At 45.1% G+C, this 22658-nt stretch overlaps 1 protein-coding gene across 4 annotated transcripts in view; it reads right to left on the reverse strand.

Annotated features, from left to right (window-relative positions):
* LOC121533116 (girdin) overlaps positions 1-21429 on the reverse strand; it is a 33467-nt gene extending 12038 nt beyond the window's left edge. For 2 of the 4 annotated variants that reach the window (XM_041838896.2, XM_041838897.2), the window contains exons 1-14: positions 20564-21298; positions 20365-20456; positions 16316-16421; positions 14078-14147; positions 13176-13234; positions 12846-12929; positions 5117-5236; positions 4557-4726; positions 2894-2975; positions 2223-2381; positions 1900-2046; positions 1461-1605; positions 1024-1205; positions 340-847 (exon numbers count right to left, since the gene is read on the reverse strand). In XM_041838896.2, the coding sequence (XP_041694830.2) occupies positions 340-847; positions 1024-1205; positions 1461-1605; positions 1900-2046; positions 2223-2381; positions 2894-2975; positions 4557-4726; positions 5117-5236; positions 12846-12929; positions 13176-13234; positions 14078-14147; positions 16316-16421; positions 20365-20456; positions 20564-20626 (1987 nt within the window). In that variant the 5' untranslated portion in view covers positions 20627-21298. The other 2 variants (XM_041838895.2, XM_041838894.2) reach the window with 2 other exon arrangements.
* Between the last annotated feature and the right edge of the window lie 1229 nt (positions 21430-22658).

Raw genomic sequence — 22658 nt, forward strand, 5'->3', positions numbered from 1 at the left:
CACTGTATTTCTGATCAATTTGATGTTATTTTAATGGACAAAAAAAATAATTTTCTTTCGAAAACAAGGACATTTCTAAGTGACCCCAAACTTTGGAACAATAGTATATATATATATATATATATATATAAATTATGAATGAACATATACTACTTTAATAATCACCAATCATCAATCATTAGGTTTGTCGGCATACAGAGCACAAAAATCAACAAGCATATGGATCCCTGAACAAATAAAGCACATCACATTGCCCATTCAATGCCCCTGTATATAAAGCAACAGAGCCAAATGCTGCAAAGAGACAGCAGTACCACACTATTCTCATAGGAGACCAACCTGTGTTGTCCAGGGCAGCCTGAAGCCGCTGGTTCTCTGTGTCCAGTGCTCTACACTTAGCTTCCAGACGCTCTGTGTGCTTAGTGGATGAAGAGGAAGACCTTGTCTGCAGCCCCGTGCTACTGTTCTCCCGACGTGGACTCTTGTTCTTAGAGCAGGGTGAGGAATCACGAGTCAGAGACACTGAAGCACTTAGTTGAAGGAGATTGTGGGTGTTGTCTTTAGCTACTGCTTCCAGGTCAGCCATGGGGTCACTCAGATCGCAAGACTCTCCGTCTTCGAGTTGGCCTTTCTCTTGCTTCTGAAGGTCCATCTTCTCCTTGAGGGTCTCGCTCTCTCTCTCCAGTCGGTCAATCTCTCCCTCTAGGTCACCCGATACTCCATTGCACTTTGGGTCCATGTGATGTGATGTGTCTATATCAATGTCACAATCCTCTTTGATGACCAATTCAGACTGCTCCCAGGAGGTGTTATCTAAACTGCCAAGGTACTCTCTAACCACCTCAGCCTAATAAACAAGGAAACATAAGAAACATCTTGACATGGAAATAGCACTGTTTACTGCTATAGTTCAATAGAATGACTGGAATCTGAACGTGTGGGTTGATGGTTGTATGTCTTCTCCCTGAGCAGCTGTGTGTGGCTATTGTGTTCATGTTTGTGTTGTGGTCCCTGGCTAGTTACCGTGTTTGTGGGTCGCTGGCTGTCCCACTGTGTGTGCTGATGGTTATGGTTGCGTTGCGGTCCCAGGCTGCGGTCAGCTCTCAGGTCCTCTATGGTCCTGAGCAGGCTGTGGTTCTCTCTCTCCAGCCTCAGCAGACGACTCCTGGTCCCATCAACCACCTCCTCACTCAGAGACTTCTGACCTGAACACAACCATCAGACCCAAGGAATAACAGGAATATTAACTAGCTGTTACATAACATCCACTATGAACAAACAGGTGAGAAAATGACTGAAATTAAAAAATGGAATCTTTCTTCACTGATCTTATTGAAGTGCTCCTTTTTGTGCCATATAATTTAGAATAGTCCATAACATAGAATGATGAGAATGTTTCCATATTTCCCATCTCTGTTCACAGGGCCGGTGAAGTGGGTAGAGTAAACCGTCAGTCTTACCCTGTGAGTTGTCGGGGCTCCTGGAGAGCTGCTCCAGCTCCCATCCCAGGTGCTGTGACTCCTCCATGCTCCTCCTCTGGGCCAGCTCCAGGGCCAGGTTCTCCTCCTGCAGCTCCTCCATGCGCCTCCTGTCCACCTCCTTCTCCTGGGAAGGGCAGAGAGAGGAGAAGAGAGGGAGATGATGTTGTTATTCTAAAGGCCTTCCACTACGACCAGTTCCTATTACTCTATCTAATCTGCTTTGAAAGTATGATATTTTGACCATGGAACACACATGTCCACAACGTAATCTAGCATGTATGATCCTCTCTGTCCATCAACCTGTTCCATCGCATGCATCTTCCAATACACATCCTCCCCTGTACTAAGACCAGTCCTTTCCCTATCCTTCACTTATCCTTTAACCAGTTTCCACTACATAATACCCCATGTATTCTACCTGCTCCATGACGTGGACCCTGGTGTTGAGCAGCAGGTTGTGTTTCTCTAGCTGGTGTAGTTTATCAGAGCGGGCCCTCCACCCCGCCAGCTGTTGCTGCAGTACACCCTTGGTCTCCAGCAACACAGAGTTATCCTCCTTCAGCTCCTACCAGATAAGACACATTGTTTTGAAATATTAGTAGCTGTGGTGCTTTGCATTCTGAAACGTTCTGATATAAATGTAACAGTGGATTAAATTCACATTTGAAGGTAAAACCAGCATTGGCTGTTTATCATGCTAGATTCTGAGTATTCAATGTGTTTCTCCGTACAGTACAGTACCTCCACTTTGGCCTTGTAGAACTCCATGTTGTGTAGTTTCTCGCGGTATCGTCCCACCTCACTCTCCAGCTTGTCAGCCCTGATGGCCCTCTCTCTCAGGGCATCCAGCTCGTCACGGTACGTACGGGCTGACCGGGCCTCCGCTTGCAATACAGAGTTCTGATACGGACACAGACACATACATGGACACCATCGTGTTGTAAATATACAGCAAAAGTTCTCTCAGGTGGGGAGAAGAAAATGGTTGGAAGTAGCTCCTGTCTTAAAATAAATCTACAGTTTAAAAGAAGCTATCTATACTGTATTTATTCTTTGAAGATTTGAATTTCATAGAGTTTATGAGAGGTTTCCCTGACCATGTAACCCAGTTGATGGCATGAAAATAAATAAGAAATCTCTCTTTGAGACAGATTTAGGAATTCAGGAGATCAAGCTGCAGCTTTCGTACTGTTGTAGAAAACAGTGTTGTGGTTTAGCCACTGTCACTAGCTAAGCACTAAGACTTTATCTACACTAAAGTATAGTGTACATTAGTCTGAATAATCTCTGATAGAAGTAAGGTTACTGTGTGTCTGAGGGTTACTGAGGGTTAGAGAGGAGGTCTGTGTGTGTGTGTGTGTGTGTGTGTGTGTGTATGTGTGTGTGTGTGTGCGTGCATCACTTCTATCTACCTCCTGTTGAATCCTCTTGAACTCAGCCTCCATGTTCTCCAGCTCCTGTCTGCAGTCCAGTACCTGCTCACTCTTCTCCTCTCTGGGAGGGAGGGAGGGAGGGAGGGAGGGAGGGAGGGAGGGAGGGAGGGAGGGAGGGAGGGAGGGGAGATGGTGTAAGTATGCAGAGCTTTTCTTAATGTTTCCGCACAAATGCATGCTTGCACATGCACGCACAGTCCCAACTTCTACCACCCACCCACTCATACAGATACAGTAGGTCATACAGACATTATATACAGCTCTTGGTGAAGACATTTAACATGTTAAATGGAATATTATATAAGAGAACCCTTTGAAGAACCCCTTTTGGTTCTAGGTATAGCCCTTTTGGGTTCCATGTAAAACACTTTCTACAGAGGGTTCTATCTGGAACCAAAAAGGATTCTACCTGGAACCAAAAAAGGTTATTCTATGGGGACAGCCGCAGAACCCTTTTGGAACCTTTTTTCTAAGAGTGTAGATATCTGATGCCTGGCTCCTGCTTCCTGGCCACATTCCAGCACACACAGCACTGCAGCACCCAGACCAACCCTTCCTCCACCCTCTGTTTCTCTGGGAAGTAGCAGCATACTGTTCAGTACTATGACATCCCCTGTGTGACAATTTTTTTTTTTTTTTACAAACCTATCACTTTGTAACATGAAGTTTGCACTACAACCTAAAGCTATTACATTTCTAGGGACAGAATAGACTAAACGCAATGTCATGCAGTGTTGGGTTACATTATGAGGATCCTGTACTGCTGTACTGTATGCCCGCGGGCTAGAGTCAGCATATCCCAGTTAGACAATGAAAGCGATAGAGAGAAGAGGAGGAGAGATGGAGGGCTGAATCAGGTCTGGGGGGTGGCAGGGAGGAAGAGGGCCAAAGTGGGTCAATGGCGATGCAAGGCCATGGAGGTTCATGCCAAGGCAGGCCAGGGAGAGAATAGAGGGAGTAATCTGGGCCAAGCTACCCCCAGGCGCCTTCTCCTGTATCAGTTCAGGCAGCCTCTCTCTCTCTCTCTCTCTCTCTCTCTCTCTCTTGCTCTCTCCTCTCTCTCTCTCTCTCTCGCTCTCTCTCTCTCTCTCTCTCTCTCACTCTCTCTCTTTGCCTCTGTCTCTCTTCACGGTTGACTGTTTTGCCTTGTCTCACAGCTCAACTGTTTAACCTCCAAACATATGTGGAGACTACCCGAGAAAAAAAAGCACTTATAGAATTTGCTTTCAATTAATTCAACAACCACAAATTATGCTTTCTACTGGAACTAGTTGCTCTTATTCATGCTATTTCAAATGTATAGAATATAAAACAGAAAATGAAGATGCCCTAGGGTGCTTTTGAGTTCTTTAAAGAAGGCTTACATACAGTATATCCTCTAACGCTGGGTTAGGGAAATTACATATCCTCTAAAGACAATGAGCAGTTGGGTGGAAGATGACTCAGAAAGTCCTGAAGCAGTACTGCAGTACTGTTCAAATGACAGATTGTGCTTTTAAAAGGCATTTATGCTTAGCCTGCGCCCGAGATCTGTTTGTGCTGTCTTGCCAACTCCATTGCTGTCATTGTCAAGCCCAGGTTACTTTATGACCACTGAGTGGGAGGGTTGGGACGAGCACTGTCCTTATCTCTGACTACTCACAGCTCCTGGCGCAGCCGTCTGATCTTGGCCTTGGCGTCGGCCAGCTCTACAGACAGGTGCTGGTGGGATGCCGCCTGCTGTTGCATGCTGGGACAGTCGCTGGGGGACTGGGCGCTGGGCGGAGAGGGTGACGGAGTGGACTCTCTCTCCTGCATTAGCTCTAAAATAGTCTGGGGTGGGGAGGAGAAAAGAACAGAGGATCGAAGAAAATAGGACAAGAAATGACACTTACTTCACCTTCACCTTTCATTTCAAGTTCGAGTTAATCAAGTTCAACTTCCTCCATTTCACCACAGATCCATATAAAAAGTAAATCAGTAACTACTGCTATAAAAGCCTAGTAAGACAATGCTCAAAGATATTCCATTGAAATACATTATTGTCAAATTACATAATATTTTATGGCACAGCAAGATCTTGTATGACTCAGCAAGGTCAGACCTATAAACACTGTGCAGTATGACAACAGTGGCCCCTACCTCCAGCTGTGTGTCTCTCTGGTCCACCAGGCCCACATAAGGACTTCGTAACACATTCATAACCCATTTATAACCCCCTACCTCCAGCTGTGTGTCTCTCTGGTCCACCAGTCGTCTGAACAGGGTCTCCAGGTCCTCAGCACAGAGCTCGCTGGCCTCCAGCCAATGGAGGTCCAGTACACTGTCCTGACTGTGGGTAACCTGACCAATCACAGGGGGGAACAGAGAGTTGCAGTCACAACGAATTACAGCACAGAAGGTTGGTGGCACCTTAACTGGGGAGGACGGGCTCGTGGTAACGACATGGTTTGAAGCCATTCCATTCGCTCCGTTCCGACCATTATTATGAGCAGTCCTTCCCTCCTGTCCTTCTCTCAGCAGCCTCTTGTGGTTTACAGTATATCATGTTCCTTTATAGTCCCTTTATATGGAGTGTTTGGTGCTTTACTCTCTCTCGCTCTATATATACAGTGGGGAGAACAAGTATTTGATACACTGCCGATCTTTCAGGTTTTCCTACTAACAAAGCATGTAGAGGTCTGTAATTTTTATCATAGGTACACTTCAACTGTGAGAGACGGAATCTAAAACAAAAATCCAGAAAATCACATTGTATGATTTTTAAGTAATTAATTTGCATTTTATTGCATGACATAAGTATTTGATACATCAGAAAAGCAGAACTTAATATTTGGTACAGAAACCTTTGTTTGCAATTACAGAGATCATATGTTTCCTGTAGGTCTTGACCAGGTTTGCACACACTGCAGCAGGGATTTTGGCCCACTCCTCCATACAGACCTCCAGATCCTTCAGGTTTCGGGGCTGTCGCTGGGCAATACGGACTTTCAACTCCCTCCAAAGATTTTCTATTGGGTTCAGGTCTGGAGACTGGCTAGACCACTCCAGGACCTTGAGATGCTTCTTACGGAGCCACTCCTTAGTTGCCCTGGCTGTGTGTTTAGGGTCGTTGTCATGCTGGAAGACCCAGCCACGACCCATCTTCAATGCTCTTACTGAGGGAAGGAGGTTGTTGGCCAAGATCTCGCGATACATGGCCCCATCCATCCTCCCCTCAATACGGTGCAGACGTCCTGTCCCCTTTGCAGAAAAGCATCCCCAAAGAATGATGTTTCCACCTCCATGCTTCACGGTTGGGATGGTGTTCTTGGGGTTGTACTCATCCTTCTTCTTCCTCCAAACACGGCGAGTGGAGTTTAGACCAAAAAGCTCTATTTTTGTCTCATCAGACTACATGACCATCTCCCAAGAATGATCACCACTCTATTTCCGCTTTTATTTATTTCATCACATTCCCAGTGGGTCAGAAGTTTACATACACTCAATTAGTACTTGGTAGCATTGCCTTTAAATTGTTTAACTTGGGTCAAACGTTTCGGGTAGCCTTCCAAAAGCTTCCCACAATAAGTTGGGTGAATTTTGGCCCATTCCTCCTGACAGAGCTGGTGTAACTGAGCTTTGTAGGCCTCCTTGCTCGCACAAGCTTTTTCAGTTCTGCCCACAAATGTTCTATAGGATTGAGGTCAGGGCTTTGTGATGGCCACTCCAATACCTTGACTTTGTTGTCCTTAAGCCATTTTGCCACAACTTTGGAAGTATGCTTGGGGTCATTGTCCATTTGGAAGACCCATTTGCGACCAAGCTTTAACTTCCTGACTGATGTCTTGAGATGTTGCTTCAATATATCCACATAATTTTCCTTCCTCATGATGCCATCTACTTTGTGAAGTGCACCAGTCCCTCCTGCAGCAAAGCACCCCCACAGCATGATGCTGCCACCCCCGTGCTTCACGGTTGGGATGGTGTTCTTCGGCTTGCAAGCTACCCCCTTTTTCCTCCAAACATAACGATGGTCATTATGGCCAAACAGTTATATTTTTGTTTCATCAGACCAAAGGACATTTCTCAAAAAAGTATGATCTTTGTCCCCATGTGCAGTTGCAAACCGTAGTCTGGCTTTTTTATGGCGGTTTTGGAGCAGTGGCTTCTTCCTTGCTGAGCGGCCTTTCAGGTTATGTCAATATAGGACTCGTTTTACTGTGGATATAGATACTTTTGTACCTGTTTCCTCCAGCATCTTCACAAGGTCCATTGCTGTTGTTCTGGGATTGATTTGCACTTTTCGCACCAAAGTACGTTCATCTCTAGGAGACAGAACGTGTCTCCTTCCTGAGCGGTATGACGGCTGCGTGGTCCCATGGTGTTTATACTTGCATACTATTGTTTGTACAGATGAATGTGGTACCTTCAGGCGTTTGGAAAGGATGAACCAGACTTGTGGAGGTCTACAGTTTTTTTTCTGAGGTCTTGGCTGATTTATTTTTATTTTCCCATGATGAGTTTGAAGGTAGACCTTGAAATACATCCACAGGTACACCTCCAATTGACTCAAATGATGTCAATTTGTCACGACCGTCTTGAAAGGGAGCAGACCAATACGCAGCGCGTTGAGTGAACATGATGACTTTAATGAGTAAAGCACGTAAATACAAAACAAAAGACGATAGTGAAGTCCAACAGTGACAAAGACTGAACCTGGAACAAAAACCCACAACCCTCATGAGAACACAAACAGTTTAAATATGGCTCCCAATCAGAGATAACGAGCCGACAGCTGACACTCGTTACCTCCGATTGGGAGTCACACGACACTACAATTACTCACCCAAAACACAACCAAACGAATACACCCTATACACCAAAACCCCACAACAAAACCCAACAAAACAAATACACCCTGGCTCAAATACAAAAGTCCCGGAGCCAGAGTGTCACAGTACCCCCCCCTAAAGGTGCGACCTCCGGGCGCACCAGCATACAGTCTAGGGGAGGGTCTGGGTGGGCGTCTGTCCACGGTGGCGGTTCTGGCCCTGGTCGTGGTCCCCACCCCACCTTAGTCACCACCCGCTTCCCTAGCCTCCTCCACATGACCACCCCCCAACTAAACCCCACTGGATTAAGGGGCGGCACCGGACTAAGGGGCAGCACCGGGCTAAGGGACAGCACCGGACTCAATGGCGGATCCAGGCTGGCTGGCTCTGGCGGATCCTGGCTGGACGGCTCTGGCGGATCCTGGCTGGACGGCTCATGGCTGGCTGAAGGATCTGGCTGCTCATGGCTGGCTGACGGATCTGGCTGCTCATGGCTGGCTGACGGATCTGGCTGCTCATGGCTGGCCGACGGATCTGGCTGCTCATGGCTGGCTGACGGATCTGGCTGCTCATGGCTGGCGGACGGATCTGGCTGCTCATGGCTGGCGGAAGGCTCTGGCTGATCCTGTCTGGCGGAAGGCTCTGGCTGATCCTGTCTGGCGGAAGGCTCTAGCGGCTCCGGTCTGGCGGACGGCTCTGAAGGCTCATGGCAGACGGGCGGCTTTGCAGGCTCAGTCCAGATGGCCAGTTCAAGCGCCTTAGGGCAGACGGGCAGTTCAGGCCCCGTTGGGCAGACGGCAGACTCTGGCCGTCTGAGGCGCACCGTAGGCCTGGTGCGTGGTGCCGGAACTGGAGGTACCGGGCTGAGGACACGCATCTCAGGGCTAGTGCGGGGAGAAGCAACAGGGCATGCTGGACCCTGGGGACGCACATAAGGCCTAGTGCGGAGAGCAGGAACAGGGCATGCTGGACCCTGGGGACGCACATAAGGCCTAGTGCGGAGAGCAGCAACAGGACGCACAGGACTCGGGGGACACACAGGAGGCTTGGTGCGTGGTGTAGGCACTGGTGGGAAAGGGCTGGCGACGCGCACCGTATCCCTGGTGCGAGTGGCCGGAACAGGCCGGGCCGGGCTGGCGAAGCGCACCGTATCCCTGGTGCGAGTGGCCGGAACAGGCCGGGCTGGGCTGGCGAAGCGCACCGTATCCCTGGTGCGAGTGGCCGGAACAGGCCGGGCTGGGCTGGCGAAGCGCACCGTATCCCTGGTGCGAGTGGCCGGAACAGGCCGGGCCGGGCTGGCGCAGCGCACCGTATCCTTGGTGCGAGGGGTCGTAACAGGCCGGACCGTACTGGAGGCACACACCACTGGCTCTACCCCGGGAACTGGAACGGGCCGGACCGGACTGGTAATACACCCCAGTACCACTCGCCGTGCCCCTACATCTCCTTTCCCTACTTTGACCAGTGACCCCCGTAACCTGGTTGCCTCTTGAATTCGCCCCTTCTCTGCCTCCGTCAGCCCTGTGGCAGCCTCCTGCTGCCCAGCCGCCCAAGCCATGTGCCCCCCCCAAAAAACTTTTTGGGGTTGCCTCTCGTCCTTCCGACGATGGCCCTGCTGACGCCGTTGCTCCTCTCGCCGTCGCCTCTCCACCGTTTCGCTCCATGGACGGCGATCCATCCCATCCAGGATCTCCTCCCAAGTCCAGGACCCCTTTCCGTCCAAAATCTCCTCCCATGTCCAGGAAGCCTTTGGAGCTGGGTCCTGTTGCCGCTTGACACGCTGCTTGGTCCTTTTAAGGTGGGTTTTTCTGTCACGACCGTCTTGAAAGGGAGCAGACCAATACGCAGCGCGTTGAGTGAACATGATGACTTTAATGAGTAAAGCACGTAAATACAAAACAAAAGACGATAGTGAAGTCCAACAGTGACAAAGACTGAACCTGGAACAAAAACCCACAACCCTCATGAGAACACAAACAGTTTAAATATGGCTCCCAATCAGAGATAACGAGCCGACAGCTGACACTCGTTACCTCCGATTGGGAGTCACACGACACTACAATTACTCACCCAAAACACAACCAAACGAATACACCCTATACACCAAAACCCCACAACAAAACCCAACAAAACAAATACACCCTGGCTCAAATACAAAAGTCCCGGAGCCAGAGTGTCACACAATTAGCCTATCAAAAGCTTCTAAAGCCATGATATCATTTTCTGGAATATTCCAAGCTGTTTAAAGGCACAGTCAACTTAGTGTAAGTAAACTTCTGACCCACTGGAATTGTGATACAGTGAATTATAAGTGAAATAATCTGTCTGCAAACAATTGTTGGAAAAATTACTTGTGTCATGCACAAAGTAGATGTCCGAACCAACTTGCCAAAACTATAGTTTGTTAACAAGAAATTTGTGGAGTGGTTGAAAAAATAGTTTTAATGACTCCAACCTAAGTGTATGTAAACTTCTGACTTAAACTGTATATACAGTGAGGGAAAAAAGTATTTGATCCCCTGCTGATTTTGTACGTTTGCCCACTGACAAAGAAATTATCAGTCTATAATTTTAATGGTAGGTTTATTTGAACAGTGAGAGACAGAATAACAACAAAAAAATCCAGAAAAACGCATGTCAAAAATGTTATAAATTGATTTGCATTTTAATGAGGGAAATAAGTATTTGACCCCCTCACAATCAGAAAGATTTCTGGCTCCCAGGTGTCTTTTATACAGGTAACGAGCTGAGATTAGGAGCACACTCTTAAAGGGAGTGCTCCTAATCTCAGTTTGTTACCTGTATAAAAGACACCTGTCCACAGAAGCAATCAATCAATCAGATTCCAAACTCTCCACAATGGCCAAGGCCAAAGAGCTCTCCAAGGATGTCAGGGACAAGATTGTAGACCTACACAAGGCTGGAATGGGCTACAAGACCATCGCCAAGCAGCTTAGTGAGAAGGTGACAACAGTTGGTGTGATTATTCGCAAATGGAAGAAACACAAAATAACTGTCAATCTCCCTCGGCCTGGGGCTCCATGCAAGGTCTCACCTCGTGGAGTTGCAATGATCATGAGAACGGTGAGGAATCAGCCCAGAACTACATGGGAGGATCTTGTCAATGATCTCAAGGCAGCTGGGACCATAATCACCAAGAAAACAATTGGTAACACTACACCGTGAAGGACTGAAATCCTGCAGCGCCCGCAAGGTCCCCCTACTCAAGAAAGCACATATACATGCCCGTCTGAAGTTTGCCAATGAACATCTGAATGATTCAGAGGAGAACTGGGTGAAAGTGTTGTGGTCAGATGAGACCAAAATCGAGCTCTTTGGCATCAACTCAACTCGCCGTGTTTGGAGTAGGAGGAATGCTGCCTATGACCCCAAGAACACCATCCCCACCGTCAAACATGGAGGTGGAAGCATTATGCTTTGGGGGTGTTTTTCTGCTAAGGGGACAGGACAACTTCACCGCATCAAAGGGACGATGGACGGGGCCATGTACCTTCAAATCTTGGGTGAAAACCTCCTTCCCTCAGCCAGGGCATTGAAAATGGTATTGTGGATGGGTATTCCAGCATGACAATGACCCAAAACACACGGCCAAGGCAACAAAGGAGTGGCTCAAGAAGAAGCACATTAAGGTCCTGGAGTGGTTTAGCCAGTCTCCAGACCTTAATCCCATAGAAAATCTGTGGAGGGAGCTGAAGGTTCGAGTTGCCAAACGTCAGCCTCGAAACCTTAATGACTTGGAGAAGATCTGCAAAGAGGAGTGGGACAAAATCCCTCCTGAAATGTGTGCAAACCTGGTGGCCAACTACAAGAAACGTCTGACCTCTGTGATTGCCAACAAGGGTTTTGCCACCAAGTACTAAGTCATGTTTTACAGAGGGGTCAAATACTTATTCCCCTCATTAAAATGCAAATCAATTTATAACATTTTTGACATGCGTTTTTCTGGATTTTTTTGTTGTTATTCTGTCTCTCACTGTTCAAATAAACCTACCATTAAAATTATAGACTGATCATTTCTTTGTCAGTGGGCAAATGTACAAAATCAGCAGGGGATCAAATACTTTTTTCCCTCACTGTATATGCATCTCAAAGCAGTACATGGAATGATACTGTACATAGGTCCCACTTCATAATAAATGACCCTAAAACATGTTACTGTGTGTAGGCAAGTATAGTGTAATATTGTGCAGGTCTTTTAGCGATATCTAGGTGTGTTATTAGACACACCCTCTAATGTTGCGAAACACCCAGCGTATGTATTTCAAATGACAATGTTTGGACCAATGTTATTGGCAACCAAGTGGGAGTGCCTCTGTGACTAGACAGGAAGACTGGCAATGATATAACAGTTTTTCATTGCACACTGTCCTCAATAAGCGCTTGATGATTGTGCTGTGTAACAGTAACAGGACTTTGTGTATTGTTGTCATGCAGACAAGACAACACGTGCTAGAATGTTCCTTTGGTGTTCATTCCTGGGGGGAATCCTAAAGCCTTTTCATTTAGTTTGCATTGCTCCTGACTTATGACTTAAGTTCCATGTGAACTTCTATTACCTGAGGGAAATAATTACATAATTTCTCATATGACCTAAATACTATAAAAGGTATTAGTGTTCTCCTTAATAAATACATGTGGTGCTATAAATGTGGTATAAAGCTATAAATGTTGTCCTTTGTAGCTAAGTTGGTAGAGCATGGCGCTTGTACAGCCAGGGTAGTGGGTTCGATTCCCGGGACCACCCACATGTAAAATGTATGCACGCATGCTAAATAGATTTATTATTATTATTATCATTAGTATTATTATGTTGTTGTTGTTTACTAACAGCCCGGTGGCTATATAGGGCCTTTAATGTATTATTGTAAAATGAATGTTAATAACGCTTTTAAAAAATGGATAATTATTTAAATCACAACACTGTTTGTGCATGTTTGCAAATGGATAGCCTTCCCTTGGCATGTCCTCAATGGCTAATACTTAAACATAAGAGAAATATGCACGTTATTGAATGTGGAACAAGCTAGCCTGAGTCCCAGATCTGTCTTGCCGACTCTACTGCTGTCAATGTCATGCACAGACCAGGGACAAGCGCAATGTGGAACAAGATACTCTACCTCTTGGATATGAGCAGCTATGGCTGCTTTCGTGTCAAAGTCAAGGGTCTGGATGCGTTCGATGTACTCCTCTTTCTTGTCACACTGTAAACACAGAGTGGGTACAGTAGATTAAGGTCTTAATGAGTGTGTGTAGCCTAGCCTGGGGTACGGACATCCTGTTGGTGAGGTGAAACAGGGGTCCCCCTCAAATCCTCAATTATGAGCTAGCTAAAACAATATTTTTCCATTTGAATTTCAGACACACAAAAGCGAGCACAGACGCACCCCCCCCACACACACACACACATAGTGACACACAACTACACACACCCCTCCAACCCCTCCTACCTGGACAGCACATCCCAATAAGAGTAGAAGTAATTTCTTCATTTCCTCCAGACTTTGCTCTGAGGAGAAAACACAAAAATACAAACCTCACACTACATTTAGATGAAAGTAAATGATTAAAGGAGATGTAGCTTCAGATGTAGCCTAACTTGAGGCAGGCTGCTATGTGAATTTGGCCAGAGCCTGCCACCAAGGCTAGCATATCTATCAGACTGATGGTGTGCAATTGAATTATGCATTTGCTAAAGACACAGACAGTAAAGGAATTCTTCAAGTCTGTCTTATAGGAGTTTTGAGGTCAACTTAGGGCAGCATTGCAATGAACTGGGCTGGTTTGAATTTCGTTTACTCATATGAATAATTATATTATGGTATGTCATGGACAACAAATGGAAGGATGATACTGCAAACTCTAAGATGGTGTCAATCATCTCACAAAATGTATTTCACAGATACAGTAGTTATTCTATTTATAGTCTCTCAACAGAGGTGTGTGACTGGCAAACCAAGTATACAGTAGTCCTTAAGTACAGATGTAGGATTTTAATTTGACCACTTTCTCACAGAAGGGAAATAATCCTGCAGCAACAGGAAATGTAAATTATTGTGTGGAAATGTGGAAATTGTGGTTGGAAATGAAAATGTTTGTAGGAGTTGATACATTTTTTATTAGGGCAAATCAAGTCTGACATTTTAGAGTGGAAATGACCAACTTTAAAAGCCTTTTAAAATCTTGAATACACTAAAAGTTTGAAATTAAGATCCTACATCTGTAAAACTAAAATAGTACTGTACTTTACATAGAATTCAATAGCCACCAGTAGAATTTAAAGGGCGTACTGCTCTCTCTTTGGGTTTCTCAACTGAATGTAAAACAGTGTGGGAACGGTGGGCATGCGTACCACAGTGAGGAGTCTTGCCAAGCACCAACACGTTGGGTAAGGGCATCATGATCAGCTGCCTCAGAGTTTCCTAGGAAAGAGAGAAAAGGGGGGATGAAAAAGGGAGGATGGGTACAGAAAAGGACAATGAAAGAGTGAGACAGGAGGACAAAAAACACTGTTGGGATCTGGCCAATGCTATCTGAATGAGTAGGGTTGTGTATGTATAGTCAGGCATTTCAATACATGTAGACTTGGTGCCAACAGATGGAGAGGGACCAGAATGGCTGTAAGAAATGGGCAGTTTCCTTGGTGCTTCTTTATGCATAACCCTTTCAGCCTATATATGCCAGTGGTGCCAGGACACTTCCCAGTCTGGGGAATTGTTGATCAGACCTGAGCTCAAAATAAAATGTATTTTCTTTCAAATATGTTGCACGTTTTATTTAGCCTGCCTCGACTGCCAGGTGGGAGGGGTTTGCACTTTAGGGACTATTCCGTTGGTTCCATTGCGCCAGTGCAAGCTCAATCACACACAGCGAAAGTATTGGGAAGAAAATAAATACTATTTGAACCCATGTCTGTTGTTGGTTGCTGCAGTGGCTAGCTAGGCTAATGTGGTGGGGATATGTAATGCAATGTTTAATTTCCCCTTGAGAAAACCAGGGCCCCTCTTTAGTCCAGGAAACAATTAGTAAAGTCCCTAGTAAGAGAGTTCCAGTCTGGCTAGCCATGCAGCTGTGGTGCAGTAAAATCAACCACCGCCATCCAACCAACCAGTCAAATTTTCCAGTGACCGCAACCCATTTCCAGTGAGGAATGTCCAAGGGACTGGGCTCTGGGGTCACTTTGCTTTCCCCCTCGAGCTAAAATCTGATTATGAAGTGAAGTCAATGTTTTTGATTGCGGTTTATAGCGGAGTTGAGATAAAATCATCTCTTCAACCAGTGATTGGTGCACTAAACATAAAATAAGACTTGGATGAATTTGACATAGAGATTACAGCTGCAACAATGCAGTTGAATATGACAAAAATAAATATATTTCAAAATCCTGTCACAAAATGCACAAATCTAATACTACACAAACTAGGCCTTTTCCAAAATAATTCTGTCCAAATATGACAAAATGTGAATCTGTCCTGAAATGAGAGTGTCTGGGAAACAGACTCCATTTCATCTCTTGATCAAGCATTGTAGCCTACATTACTGCAGACAGAGAGAGGAGAGCTGCCGTCTTCATTTGCCATCTAAGCATACGTCCCAAATGGCAATTCATTCCTGAAATAGTGCACTCCTTTATGACCAGGACCCATAGGGAATTCTGAGGGGAATTCATTAGATATCTTGCTTGTTCTTGGTGTTTTCTAACCTGTTTTTTGCTGGAATCCAAATCAAACCCTTGGGAAAGTAGATTGCTGCAATGATGAGATTGAACTGGTACTCAACTGTGGTAAACACACCACAGACCCTTTATAGATCAACTAGGACAATATAATTTCAAAAGACTATCATTCTTTTATTTTTCTAGATGATATAATGATACACTATGTGTGCTGTATGATGAGGATTTGTACAAATAAATACAGATACTAGAATAATTGTGTTCCATACAAACGTCGGTCCAAACAAACAAACAAACTAGCTAGATGAATTGTCTGTCAAAATGATCTGGAAATATAACAATACAAAGTATGTCTCGGCTCTCACACATTCACATTGTACTATATTTTCTAACCCACCGGAAGGAAACCTTAATTCTCTATTTCCCAATCCCTACTGATCGTATGTCTGTAGAACTGCTCTGTTTTTAATTACTACAATTGCTTTCATTCAAACCGCAGCATTAGACAGATAGACAGTCGTGACTGAGAGGGACTGTCTCAGTCGCTGTCGTGATCCCACCGAAATGGGTCATTCCAAAGCTTTGTAGGTCTGGCACAGACATTACTGTAGCCTACCTAACGACAAACACTGATTGCACAGATGTTTACATGGTGGATGTGGTGATATTTAGGGCAGTCGTCTTAAGAAGAGCCTGGTTGACAGTCTGGTGGGTGGTGGTGGCGGACCAGATCAGGCCAGGTCAGTGGGCCAGATGTGCGGAGAGCTGCTCTCCCCACTTAGAGGGTATTAACCCTTCCCATCATGCATTTCAAATGTTCCATAGAGTATAAGAGGGAGGGATGTTTAATGGCAATGGGGAAAGATTTAATGGTGGAAACATAGCTAAGAGGGAACATCCATAACTGTAACTCACTAGGTAATAGGTTTTGATTTGACGGATGAGAACGGTCAGGTTCAGAATCCTCTGACTGGGGTCGTTGTTCACTTTGTTGACACTCTCAAGTGTGGCTTTGGGGTTTCTGAGGAGAATGAAAACATTATAATAACGTTATAGCAGCTTTATTACAACATTGTATTTCAGCTACAGCCACAAAGATGGTAAAGTGGGATTTCTGAAGGAAATTAAATCATTATGACATTATATAAGAATGATATTTCTAAGACGTATTTCAGCTACAGCCACAAAGGTGGTGAGTTATGTGGTAAACCAGGTGCTATAAGGATATAGTACATCTGGCTAAACTTGGCTTTAACTCCCATCAAACCTGCTTCTAGCTCTCTCTCTGTTTTTCCCTCTTTTTCTGCCCCATTACATCATTCCCTCTGTCAGGCTGGTGGCATGATGCATTCACAGCCAAAGGGTAGCTGCTCTCTAGCCATAGCATCAGTCTGCTCCACTCTTTTTTTATTTTTTTATTTCACCTTTATTTAACCAGGTAAGCCAGTTGAGAACAGGTTCTCATTTACAACTGCGACCTGGCCAAGATAAAGCAAAGCAGTGCAATAAAAACAACACAGAGTTACATATGGGGTAAAAAACATAAAGTCAAAAATACAACAGAAAATATATATACAGTGTGTGCAAATGTAGCAAGTTATGGAGGTAAGGCAATAAATAGGCTATAGTGCAAAATAATTACAATAGTATTAACACTGGAATGCTAGATGTGCAAGAGATTATGTGCAAATAGAGATACTGGGGTGCAAAAGAGCAAAATAAATAACAATATAGGGATGAGGTAGTTGGGTGGGCTAATTTCAGATGGGCTGTGTACAGGTGCAGTGATCGGTAAGGTGCTCTGACAACTGATGCTTAAAGTTATTGAGGGAGATAAGAGTCTCCAGCTTCAGAGATTTTTGCAATTCGTTCCAGTCCTTGGCAGCAGAGAACTGGAAGGAATGGCGGCCAAAGGAGGTGTTGGCTTTGGGAATGACCAGTGAGATATACCTGCTGGAGCGCAGACTACAGGTGGGTGCTGCTATGGTGACCAATGAGCTAAGATAAGGCGGGGATTTGCCTAGCAGTGATTTATAGATGGCCTGGAGCCAGTGGGTTTGACGACGAACATGTAGTGAGGACCAGCCAACAAGAGCGTACAGGTCACAGTGGTGGGTAGTGTATGGGGCTTTGGAGACAAAACGGATGGCACTGTGATAGACTACATCCAATTCTAGTCGGGTGGGCGGGTGCCAGCAGCGTTCGATTGAAAAGCATGCATTTAGTTTTACTAGTGTTTAAGAGCAGTTGGAGGCTACTGAAGGAGTGTTGTATGGCATTGAAGCTCGTTTGGAGGTTTGTTAACACAGTGTCCAATGAAGGGCCAGATGTATACAAAATGGTGTCGTCTGCGTAGAGGTGGATCTGAGAGTCACCAGCAGCAAGAGCGACATCATTGATATACACGGAGAAAAGTGTCGGCCCAAGAATTGAACCCTGTGGCACCCCCATAGAGACTGCCATAGGTCCAGACAACAGGCCCTCCGATTTGACACACTGAACTCTATCTGAGAAGTAGTTGGTGAACCAGGCGAGGCAGTCATTTGAGAAACCAAGGCTATTTAGTCTGCCAATAAGAATGCGGTGGTTGACAGAGTCGAAAGCCTTGGCCAGGTCGATGAAGACGGCTGCACAGTACTGTCTATTATCAATCGCGGTTATAATATCGTTTAGGACCTTGAGCGTGGCTGAAGTGCACCCATGACCAGCTCGGAAACCGGATTGCATAGCGGAGAAGGTACGGTGGTATTCGAAATGGTCGGTGATCTGTTTGTTAACTTGGCTTTCAAATACTTTCGAAAGGCAGGGCAGGATGGATATAGGTCTGTAGCAGTTTGGATCTAGAGTGTCACCCCCTTTGAAGAGGGGGATGACCGCGGCAGCTTTCCAATCTCTGGGGATCTCAGACGTTATGAAAGAGAGGTTGGTCCCAGATCTGTTTGCGCTGTCTTTTCAACTCCTATGGTCCTTGACACGTGCGAGTTGGGAAGAGAGCACGAACAGATCTGGGACCAGGCTAGCAACACTCCAATCAAGCACCTAAAAGAGTCCTCCCTTCTTTCACCCACTCCCTTCCCAGCCATTTCAATTTCCCTAACGACTGGCAATCTGACTGACACAGTGACCTAAACCTATTTGGCCTCAGCCTCCTGTAACAGATAGGATGTACCCTGACATCTGTCCATGGGTGTATTCATTAGGCAGCAAATGGAAGCAAAGATCCCAAAACAGGGAGGGACTACCTGAAGTGGTTCAATAAGAAACACTAATTTTCGATTGCCATTGCAAAATGTTTCGCTACTGTGAGCCCTAATGAGGATGACCCCATAGTCTCCTGTAGGTCTCTGAGCCACTACTGTCTCCCTCTCTGCCATCTGTCTCTCTCTCCTCATAAAACTAAACACTATCAACAAGCCCCTAATCCAGAGGGTCTCCATGCAATCCAAGGGATTATCCTAAACCTAACCCACCGGCAGGCCCCAGCATTGTGTGTGTGTGTGTGTGGGGGGGTTTGGGTGTGAGTATGTGTGTGTGTGTGTATTGTTTTTTAGCCCCGGTGGGCTAGCTAGACTGTGACAGACGCTCTTATCCCCGAGAACACAGGATATATATTTTTTTAAACCTCTAGTTAGTTGGGTCCCTTCAAACATAGCCTACATTAGTCCTAGATATTGATATTATACACTCACAAAGTCAGGTACCTCAGATTCAGAACTAGGCTATATCTACCCATAATAAAAGTTGTTCTATGGGGTTATAGTGCCTTTTCATTGGACAGCCTGGGTCTAACAAACTCCCAGCCATAGTCAGTCACACTAATGACTGTCTATCAGAGGGGTCATCAGTGTGTGATGATTAGGGGGGTGATGATGATAATTCTCCCAGCCATAAGGTACCCCAACAATAAGCTATTCAATAAGCTCTTGAAGATTTCCTTTAAGACTTCGGTGGCTATGGACTTGACACAAAAACCTCTTTAGTCCCAGATCTGTTTTGTACTGTCATGCCAACTTCGTTGCTGTCATTGTCACATCAGCAATGGAGTTGGAAAGACAGCACAAACTGATCTGGGACTCAGGCTAGACCTTTTCTGGAAACCAATTAGAAATGTTACAGTAGTACATATTCTTGACTGAGACATTTAGACGACAAAGAACTCGTTCAGAGCCAGTGAGTGACAAAGCATTCGCTGTTGTGTAGCATTGACTAGTTCATAAGAACTTCAGCTGCTTCATGCTCTATCAGAAACAGCTGTATCCACTAGCCTATACGCAGACACAGACAAGAACACAACTTCATTCTGAAAACACAAAATGTCAGGCAGAATGACCCTAACCAACCCAGCACAACGCACTCTAAAAATAGCATTCTCAAAATGCTGCAAAATTCTGAGAGCACTGGAGTACAAACAGGTTAAGTGTTATATCACTTTGCTCATTCATGTTTTGCATGAAGATGGCAGCAGAACTCACTCTATTTATAGCATGCCCAAATGTAATTCTGAGGGGAATGGAGTCAAAATGGCCTGGTCCCAGACCTATTTGTGCATTTCCTAACTCCATTGCTGTCATTGTCACGCCAAACATGACAATGACTGACATGGAGTTAGCATGATAGCAGAGACGGACTGGCACTCAGCTTATAGTCAAAACACAACCAAGTTAAATAGCCTATTATTATATAACTTCTCTCATTATTAGCATGGATGATCACAGCAACATTATGAGCAACATTGTAGCTTGCTGTCAGATGAGAGGAAGTGGTTGATGAGCCAATCATTGACATGGGCTACTGGTTCAAAATGTGTCAAATTCCAGCCTAAACTGTAACTGTTTTATCTGGACACGGCTGCTCACTAACTTGGATTAGGCTACAACAGGCCGGCATAGAGCCAACTTCCTTATTGGCTGCAGTGCATAGGACAAAATGTGCAACTAAACAAAACAAAAACAGACAAAACGTACATTTGAACCATGATCTTGTTCATAACTACCCCATCCAGTAACTCGGAATAATCCAATGTCATGTTCCCATCGTTTTGCCCAAATGTCTTCACCTAAACAAAAGAAAGAAGAAAAGCGTTATTAGTTCCTTATTAATGGGAAAATCAATGCCAAGGACATTTATCATAGCTACATTATTAACATGTAGAAGGGTACTTACCCAAATGACAAGCGGGCTGAGCATAAATTGCTCTAGATGGGGCATAAAAACCTCGCTTTCCATCTTGATCGATGTCCTTGATGATTGATCGATCCTTTATCAGCAAAACATCTTGGCTATGATGATGACTTCTGAAGACGTTAAAAGAGAGATCGTTTGCTTGATAAACACAGAAAACTCTTCATTTAAACATTCCTCCTATCCCTAGATGTGAATGAAACGCAGGACACAGCCACTGTCATTGTGGAGAAGCCTGCAACACTTCTTCTGGTCGGCAGGGATCCCGTCGCTTTAGTAAAACTATCAAGTAGCTTGCTGCTGCAGCCGCAGTGAGACTGCATAATCGTCCTGTCCGCGTTTTTGTTGGTAGTACACAAGCTAACATGCTATATCATTTGATTTGAAAAATTCTCGGAATGTAGCCGTGGACGGGCATTGTTCAAAAAAATTCCATTGGCATTTTCCCCGCAAGTTTATTATGTAGCCTACATCCCTTGAAAGGTCCATTCACTGGTGCTGCAAAGGCATCTGTCCGGCAGTCAGGGGAGGCACACACCTACCTCCTTCTTTCTCCCCACTCCCCACTCCTCACTCTCTTTCTCATTCAAAAACACATGCACGCGCGTATCAGTATCCACTAGCTACAATTTGAAGTTCTGTTGTGGGCACTTGACAACTCAACCTGCATAGAGTGATGCAGTGGCGGGAAAGTAGCTACACAAAGTGCATAAAAGTTACAATGATCACTCACTCTGAACACATTGTATCTTTGCACCGGTCCGTATCCTTGTCATGACAAAACAAGACTGATAACACACTAACCGCAGTCAAACCATCGCACATCTTTGATGCCACCACCAATATCAAATAATCCCGAGCTGGTGCTAATCTGCAGCAGCAAAAAGTGCTAATAGAGCCGTCTAAAATATCTTTGACCTTAATCTGTTGCCATGACAACTGCACCCACCCCACCCCTCCCATCCCCTCCTCTCCTCTCCTCATCCGTGGTAGGGGGCGGTCCTTTTTCATCACAAAGCGACCATGAGCAACACAGGGATAATGCTAAGGCCACACAACACTTCACTAGAAGAAGCAGGAATGGAAAGCACGTTTCCCATTCTATATCACCACCATAGGCTACGTAAAGGCTATTCCCTAATAACAAAATAAAAATTGGACAGAAAAAGACCAAAACATGGTATAATACAAGTTGAGGGGATACATAAACTGCAATCCAATCCCCCCCCCCAAAACAAATATCACAAACTATAGGCCCCATTACATGTTTATAGCAATTTACAACATGAGTAAACCTAGGCTGTAATTGCAACATGAATAGGCTATACTAAAACTTACTAAAAAGGTTGATATCAAACTTTGCACTGAACATACAACTAACTGAACATGAAAAAGTTATTTTCATCTCTCATTGAATTCTCTTGCACAGTGACAACCCAGAGCCATTTGATATCCAATATAACGCTATAGCACCACCATGTGTTCAAAATAAGTACTACCACACTCCAGATGTTGCTCATGTGGTGTCTGGCCCCAGGACCGGATTACCGAACGTGCACGCAAGGTACGTGCCCTGGGCCCCCGACCTCCAGGAGGCCCCCAACCAAATTATTATTATATAACTGTGGCCCCCAAATAGCATATGGTAGCAAAATGTGTAGAATTGCAGGAAATTAGCTTTAAAACTTGTAAATTCTCTCTCAGCCTCATGGCAAAATGTGTAAATAGTAGGAAATTAGCTTTCAAACGGCAACATTTTCTCATAGCCTCATGACAAAATGTGTAGAATAGCATTATAAAAATGCATTATTTTTTAAATGCATGCAGTTAACTGTTTTGCCCCAAAAATTCTGGGGGTCGGTGCCCCGGGGCCCCAAAAGCGGTAGTCTGGCCCTGTCTGGCCCAGGTAGGGAACTTTTATAATTCAGAAAAGGTATTTAATGAAACTTCCTGTTCAACTCTAATAAAGGCCTACCAAGCCGAAACGTGTTGGTGTTTGTTTGTCCTGCTTTTTTCTAATATTTATATCAAAATGCAAAAGTAATAATATCCTCCCTCCGTTCTATAACAGCCTTGA

The sequence above is a fragment of the Coregonus clupeaformis genome, chromosome 20, assembly GCF_020615455.1.
Source record: "Coregonus clupeaformis isolate EN_2021a chromosome 20, ASM2061545v1, whole genome shotgun sequence".
In the NCBI taxonomy this organism is placed as follows: Eukaryota; Metazoa; Chordata; class Actinopteri; order Salmoniformes; family Salmonidae; genus Coregonus; species Coregonus clupeaformis.